Raw genomic sequence first — 7,867 nt, forward strand, 5'->3', positions numbered from 1 at the left:
TTACAGCTCAAGTTGTACAATAAAACATCTTATCTTAAAGATAACATTTCCTACCATATGCGCCTTAAACTACTATTTCAGTTGAGTGTTTTAGTTTACAGTTGTTTAATGCCTAGTTAAATGCAAGAGCATGGCTTACTGAGGCTGAGATAGGAACAGTGTCAACACACTGCTTTTAAAGAACACTACCTTGATAGCCTAATAGTACCTCACAAGTCAGTGAGGGTGAAGGTGCTATCAAGCTAACAATATAATGGAGGTTTCAAAGTGCACTTCAGTATTTACTGTGGCCTACAAAGCACACACACTTTGATTTGAGCATGTTTTATTGTTATACTTATGACATCAAATCAGTGGATGTAATCTCTACTACTTGCACTATCATTGTTCAGAGTTAAATACATACTGTAAATCTCCCAAATGGCAGGTTTCCTGAGGACTGCAGCAGGGTTTAGTATTGTTACAGCATGATGGTGTGTTTCTGCTGATTAATAGCAACCATGATTCAAGTGTAGTAAAACATTAAAATGTAAAAGTAAATTGGACATGAACGGGTGAATACACTCTGTAATGGAGGCGTCATATTCAATGAAAACAACAAACAAGACGAACACTCAAAACAAGAAAACCCTTAGAGGATACTTCTTTTTATTTATGTACAGAATATAGTTAAAGACCAAGCAATCAGAAGTACTGACATCCTCTGGCCGCCCTAGTGATGTTGGAAAGTTGTCCGGTAGTTTAATAGCCGACAGTCTTGGCTGGCTTTGTCTCATCCAGGTCAGCCTCCAGGTAACGGAATCGGCGATGGCGACGCAGAATCTCAATAGCCTTTTGTTCTACAGTGGAAGGGGTGATACCAAGATCCTCCAGGCCAGGAAGTCCTGGGTACTTCATGTCTGTTGCATGAAACTGGAAAATAAAAGCACAGTACAGAATTATAATTTGCTTATTAAATATCTGGAATAGCAGAAAGCGCTACCGAGTGTTGGCTGTAGAGGCTCCACAATTGGTGGTACAAGTTGAAAGTATATAGTATAAGTATACCAAAATCCTGGTTTTCTTACCCTTTCGACTTTGTCTGGGGTCGTCCAGGGCTCAAATGGGTTCATCGAGAAAAACTGAGCAGCAAGGCTGAAAGGAAAAAACAGAAACAATCACATTAGTATAGAACAGCTACACCCCCCCGTAGAGCTTTTAATTACTAGTGGCTCTGTAGGGGAGTATTTCGATGAGTTTCGATTGTTTGTGTGTTAATATTGTAGCACACATGGATGTCCTCGCAACATGCTTTGGTGTGGTTGAATACTCCAGTCAGTTACATAGAAGACGATGCGTCTCTGGAAAATGTTGAAAAACACGTAGAAAGCACTTACTGATAGAGTGGGCGGGGCATGGGGTAGGGTACAAAAGGTCTGTGTGCCACTGCATAGATGTACTCGACCAGATCATGAAGGAGGTAACGGTTGGGACTAAACAAGAGAAATCAGGAGAAAAAACGAATTATGGAGAGTCCTCATCATGTAACTCTGTGCTCATAAGTGATTCCCATCCAGGGCGTGAACCACGGACCAACATATACTTACATATGTACACACATAATTACATTTTTAAAAATGTAATGACTGCAAATGAAGCATGACGATACTGCATGGTGACATGCATTTTGTTTTGCCCTTAAATGTAATTCTAGTGTGGGCAGTTCATGTCTGATGAGCCTGTAAATTCTGTAAATTGCACCCATGACTTATCAATAGGATACAGTGTCTTGATCAGCAAAAGTTGTGGTCGTTATGGCTACCACAATATTTGCTACAAACCTAAATCTAAATTATTGTAAGTATTTCTTGAACTCTTAGGCACAGGTTGTCAATGTTATTGTCAAAGTTATTTGGAGTGATGACCACTTACCCAACTAATGCGTACGTCTTGCCATTAGCATCAGGGTCCCTGATAGCATTGATAATGGCCTTGGCCACATCCACCACCTGAGGGAGAAAAGAGAAAGTTTAGTTGGGTTCACTTGATAGGCACCTTCAGTGAGTTGAGTATTTCTTGGATGGTGTCACAACCATGAACTATGGCTGTATTCGAAACCTCCTACTATACTAGCAGTACGTACTGATTTGGCCAAAATGTGGCATGTAGTATACAAACAAAAGCGGAAAAACGGAAACCGGCTAAACCTAGCCCGGCATACTGCAAAATAAATTGATTTGACAGTTTCATACTGTATACTGCATTTGTCAGTAATGTAATAGGTGGTTTCGAATACAGCCTATAAATCTGTTTTAAACAAATATGTTTTATGATTGACAATAGGAGTTGTTTTCAATGTTTTGGTCTGTCAACCTTCAGTTAGGCACTTAACACTGAATCAGCCCTGTGGAGCTGCATAGTCATCTGTTTCTGTTGTACGGGCAAGGAGGTCTTCATTGTAAACAACCACACAGAGTGATGGGATGTAATTACTACAAGCCACTCCCATTCAAATTTGAATTAATTTAAAGGGAAAATATTAGAATAGCTGCTTCTTTTCAACAAACTTACATGAACAGGCTGCTTCACAGTCTTCTTCCCCATGGATATGAGTGGAATAGCGTTGCCAAACCAACGCATGTCTGAAAAAAGGATTAGAGCCACACATTAAATCTTCACTGACATGTCAGCACACTAGTCGATCCCAGTCTGTTTCACACACGCAAACGGCTGTCTTACTTGCGTAATGGTTGAAGAATCTGTCCTCCCTCCCAAAGATCTCAGACGGCTTCATGATGATGGCGTCAGGAAACTCATCCCTCACTGCCGCCTCTCCTACAGCCTATGGTAAAGGAACATTATACACAATGATCAACAACATTTATATACCGTAGATTAACCTTCTTTACCATTTCGTATACACTGGCTTAAACATGCATATACTATACAACAGAGTACGAGAGATGTGCAGTGTGTGGAGAAACAGCCCTCTACCTTGTTCCTCAGGTATTTGGACGGGCTGCGTATGTCAGCGTTGAGGTGGGACATGTGGATGAACTTTGTGATGCCGGCCTCTCTGGCTGCCTTGGCAATCTGCTGAGGGATGGTCACGAAGACATCCTCAAAGCGATAGTTCCTTTACACAAAAAGAGGAGAAATACTTCCAAATACTTATATAAACACACCCCTATTCACCAATGTACTGCAACATTCACCTATACCTACATCATCTTAAAATTACAATTCTATTTCATGTGAATGCTTTTCCAGCCAGCACGCATACCTTGTCTCCCACTCTCTGCCCACTAGGTTGATGACAACATTGGAGTGCTCCAAAGCGTGTTTGATGGAGTCTTTGTTCCTGGCATCCCACTCCTGCAGCAAGAAAGAACTGATTTGCATTTCATTTAAGCCTCTAAATGTATAGTACATAGTACATGCAGGGTGCCTGTGTGTCTGTATGCATCTTACCATGAAAATGATTTGTCCAAGATCACCCATGGGCCTAAAGTACATGATGTCATACTGATCACTGCGGTGAGGGATTACAATCTGAGAGCCAATCCGACCTGTAAATCATCAGTAAATAAACAAATGCAATCACATTTTTGTGTCATTAGTTTACAAAAGGAGCACTTTTTGGGGAATTGTTTATAAATAGATAACTTGGAAATTGATCCTAAAAATAAAAAAAGGCCAAATCCCATCATTCCAACACATAAATGAATCAACATATTAATAATCTTGGGACCAAGATCATTAAGTGTGATCAGATTCACCTTGGCTAACCTGCTCTCAAATATCATTGTATCCGTGTGCCCATAAATAACCGTAATTTAATGAATGCAAATAAAAGTAAACTAGTGACAACGCCATCTAACAACCTCACAACTTGTCCAACAGTGTGTAGAAATCTAGTTTCTTACAACTTCGAGGCAATGAGGTTCCAAAACTCCCCGCTGTGATACTGACTATGACTCAAAAAGGTTTTAATGGGATTAACATGTTCAATTGCTAACTCACCCAGCCTATTGACCACGTATCGACCCAGAAAACCTGTGGCACCAAACACCGTTGCCGCTATTCCACTGGAGGAGGAGCGTCCTCCTGTCCCTCTGGGGACGACAGCATGGTGCAGCTTCCTCTGCTGGACTGCTGAAACTGAGGCAACTGACAGGACAGCAGGGGAGCAGCAACCTAGAGAGAGGAGCGATAGATGCATGTAAGATACATTCAGTGGCCACTTGCCAATGCATTAGATCCACCTTGCTGAAACTAATTAAGCAATACAGCCTTCCTTCATGGATGTTATAATGTTATTTTCTGAGCTGTTACTAATGCTGACTGTAATTTAACCTTGTTGCTATAAATGGGATGGACAGACGTTATACACAATTCTAAAGCTATAGATTAGTAATGGTAATTATTAAGCTATGTGATACTGGGCATTGCACTGTAATGGTATTGTAAGTGACTCATTCTTTACATTTGTGTTTAACTCTATCGCTACACACACTACAAACCTGCTGGTTGACCAGATGAAAATCAACATCACATGAGTAAGAGGCCTTAACAGTCCGGATGATTCCTTACGAATACTAAACATCTTAAAAGAAATCTTAGACTGTGCGAGTGGATGAACACTGCATTATATAATTATATAATCAAAACTCAGTTGACGTGAACCACACGGCAGGCAGGAACCATCTAACGCTAGCTCAGTGTCACAGTACAAACCCGTATTATTGTCAGCAGCATCGTTATTTACATCGCTCGTCGCAGTAAAAGAAACAAATCACTTAGTCAGACATCTTAAACTGTTGTTACATTTCCAGACTAACAACATATCGTGACGTTCATTTATATTTATAATTGTGTAAGTTTAACAGCAAATGTTTTGAGACACTAACGTTACAACAGACGTCACGTCACGGTAACATTAGCCCACTCAACAGAATAATGACTGAAGCTCAGCCTAACTTCACGCATTATCCTTCATCTATTAAAGGCTAATTCACTACGCGGGTGGTAACACGGTCAGGTAGCTGATGATGAAATTATTAAAAAGAGGTCCAAAGTGAGCTAACGTTACTAGCTAGCTAAAGCCCTTGCTAACAGGTGACTAGCCGAACCTGTTAGCAAGGTCACTCGAGCCGTGTCTAACTGTGAGCCTGTGTTACGATGACATAAGAGTAAAGATCTGAAATCACAACATTATACTCTACGATGCTTATATAAGTATCACATGCCTACTGTTTAGACACTACTCACTTGAAATCTTTGGAAGGACACTCGCAGGTCGGCTAACCAACACCACGGTCGCCATCTTTCCGTCTACGGCAAAGCGTGTGGGCCAAAATGCGTGCTCGTCAATATTCGACAGCAACGTTAGCTGTAGCGCAGCGCGCACCCAAGGCAAAAAAAAGCTTCTTCTTCTCCTTCTACTTCTTCTTCTTCTTCTTTGGAGTTTATTGGCGGTTGGCAAACCAGCTTAAATGTGCATTACCGCCACACTCCAACTGGAGTGTTGAACAAGAGATTATGCAGAAAACAAAACAAAACAAACAAACCCTCTAGATTCTTTCAACTAAACCAGGTTCATTAAAAAAAACTTACGCCATTGTAATTCTTGCCTGCTGTTTTCCTCAAGAGACCTGACAATGAAAAGTCACGGTGTTTTGCCTTCCTTAGCGACTGAAGAAGGTGATTTCTCTTAACAGTGTATTCTCTACAATGAAGTAGTACATATTCAACTGTTTCTGGTTGCCCACAATGTATGCATTTTCCATTTGGGTGTTTGCCTATTTTATATAATGTATGTTTGAAACCTGTATGACCTATTCTCAGACGAGTGATGACATTTTCTTCCCTTCCTTTCCAGCCCACCATCCCCCCAGCGCAGATTTGTCTTTGTATATTATATAGATGTCTTCCAGTTTCATTATCATCCCAATACTCCTTACATACTGATTGGGCATATGTCCTCATGAATGTCCTGGCTTCAGCTTTGCTTAATGGCACTTGCAGGTACATGCTTAATTCTGAGCGTTTGTTTGGCCAGAATATCCACCTGCTCATTTCCCTCCACACCAACATGAGCAGGAACCCAAAGGAAGCGTGTAGATATACCCTTAAATTCCATCCTGTACATTATAAGGAATATTTCATTAAGAATATCTGTCCTAAATGCTGATCTGCCAGATCTTATGCTTGTTAGTGCTGCAAAGCTGTCAGATGCAATAACGGTGTTATTTATTTCCTTCTCCTCTATCCACTGCAAGGCCAATAATATTGCCAATAGCTCTGTGGTATATACTGACAAGTGGTCTGACACTCTTTTCTTAATGTATGATTCAGTCATTGGGATATACACTGCTGCACCTGCACACCCTGTACCAGGATCTTTGGAGCCATCTGTGAATATGAACACAGAGTCTGAAAAATACTGATCAAAATAGTTCTGGACTATGCATCATACTGGAAGTTGCTCTGACTTGTCCTTCAATTCCTGCTGTATATTGAGGTCTATACTGAGGTATATATTGAGGGAATAACCAGGGAGGAATGGAAGAAAGTGAAACTGTGGGACTGTACTGTAATTGATGCAATCCTATGGTTTCTGCCTTTGCATCACAAATCCACCCAAAACATGAAAATTGTCTCATTACGTTCCCAGCAGTCTGTTAAAAACACTTTTGACAGGATGCATATCATATTGCCCCTGGAGATTAACCCAGTATGCCAGCATTAACTTCACTGTTCTGATCCTTAACAGCATTTCTCCCATTTCCACCTGCATTGCTGACACTGGTGATGTTTTGAATGATCCACTACAGATTCTCAAGGCCTGAGCTTGTAATGCATCTGCCTTCTTGAGGTTTGATTCTGCTGCTGACATGTAAGCTATGACCAAGGTACGTTTTAACCGTTTGTTTTTTCGATGCATTTGACACCGACAGGAACAGGCTGTTTTTTCGTTTTTTAAATTTTGGACAAAAAACAAAAAACACAAATTCAGCTCGATTTCTTGTTTTCTGTTTTTACTGACAAAACAAAGTTACCACTCTATATTTCGTTTTCATTGGTGGGTGGGGCTGATTGGCTAGTGTGCTCTGTCAATTATGTTTGCGCTGTGTTCTTCGAAATAAAGGTTCTACCTCTTTGCCTTTAGAGAGTGCAGTGTCAACACAAATATATATATATGTATATATATATTGCGGAACATAAACAGACAGACAGACAGGGCTACGTTACGATCACAGACCACATTTGTATTGGTGGCTACGATTACATTTTATTTATATATAGCCAAATCATAAAAGACGTTATCCCAAGGCACTTTTCATATAGAGCAGGTCTCGACCAGACTCTTCATAATATTATTTACAGAGACCCAAGAGTTCCCAGTTGGGTTAAGAGAGACAGAGAGAGGGGAGAACATACAGTAGCACAATGCAAGTTCCACATAGAGATATAGGGTAATGCTAGTGGTAGTGGTAATAATATCAATTTATGGTGCCCTTTAGCCTTTAATAATTGATTATAATTGAATAATAATGTATTATTATGCTCTTACTGACAGGTGCCACACATAATTTTGTTTTATGACCTTCAATGACAAAAATTCATATCAAATGTTCTGTTGATGCATGGATTATAAAGTTTTACTGTGTTGCCGCTTCGTGTGCAGCTGAGTGACCATAACGCATCATGTCTGTTTTGGAAATGAAAGCACTTTCGTAAGTTTTCCTCAGGATGTGCTGTGGACAGTAAAGTCTGTTCTTAATAATCAGGAAGAACAACAGCATAGAACCAACTGCAAGCACGCCAAAGGTAGTTACAAGAAATGACCAGCAGGTGTCGCACTATGTGTGACAGAGGCTCACAC

General features: G+C 40.4%; 1 protein-coding gene across 1 annotated transcript; it reads right to left on the reverse strand.

The window, feature by feature from the left end:
- Window positions 1-631: 631 nt before the first annotated feature.
- ndufa9a (NADH:ubiquinone oxidoreductase subunit A9a) lies at window positions 632-5,378 on the reverse strand. Its single transcript, XM_070907300.1, has 11 exons — window positions 5,251-5,378; window positions 4,003-4,176; window positions 3,451-3,548; window positions 3,263-3,354; window positions 2,974-3,115; window positions 2,719-2,821; window positions 2,551-2,621; window positions 1,912-1,988; window positions 1,377-1,472; window positions 1,068-1,134; window positions 632-912 (listed from the first exon to the last, which is right to left on the reverse strand). The coding sequence occupies exons 1-11, from the start codon at window positions 5,303-5,305 to the stop codon at window positions 742-744; spliced, it is 1,146 nt and encodes a 381-aa protein (XP_070763401.1). The 5' UTR covers window positions 5,306-5,378; the 3' UTR covers window positions 632-741.
- Window positions 5,379-7,867: the final 2,489 nt, after the last annotated feature.

This window comes from Enoplosus armatus, chromosome 6 (genome assembly GCF_043641665.1).
Source record: "Enoplosus armatus isolate fEnoArm2 chromosome 6, fEnoArm2.hap1, whole genome shotgun sequence".
NCBI lineage: Eukaryota > Metazoa > Chordata > Actinopteri > Centrarchiformes > Enoplosidae > Enoplosus > Enoplosus armatus.

What these genes read in the sequence shown, in the direction of transcription:
- ndufa9a (XM_070907300.1), bottom strand. Translation starts at nt 5,305, where the DNA reads ATGGCGACCGTGGTGTTGGTTAGCCGACCTGCGAGTGTCCTTCCAAAG. An exon ending in TGTCCTTCCAAAGATTTCAA is followed by an intron (nt 4,177 to 5,250) that starts GTGAGTAGTGTC and finishes TCCTCTCTCTAG; the next exon opens with GTTGCTGCTCCCCTGCTGTC. An exon ending in TTGGACAAATCATTTTCATG is followed by an intron (nt 3,355 to 3,450) that starts GTAAGATGCATA and finishes TTCTTGCTGCAG; the next exon opens with GAGTGGGATGCCAGGAACAA.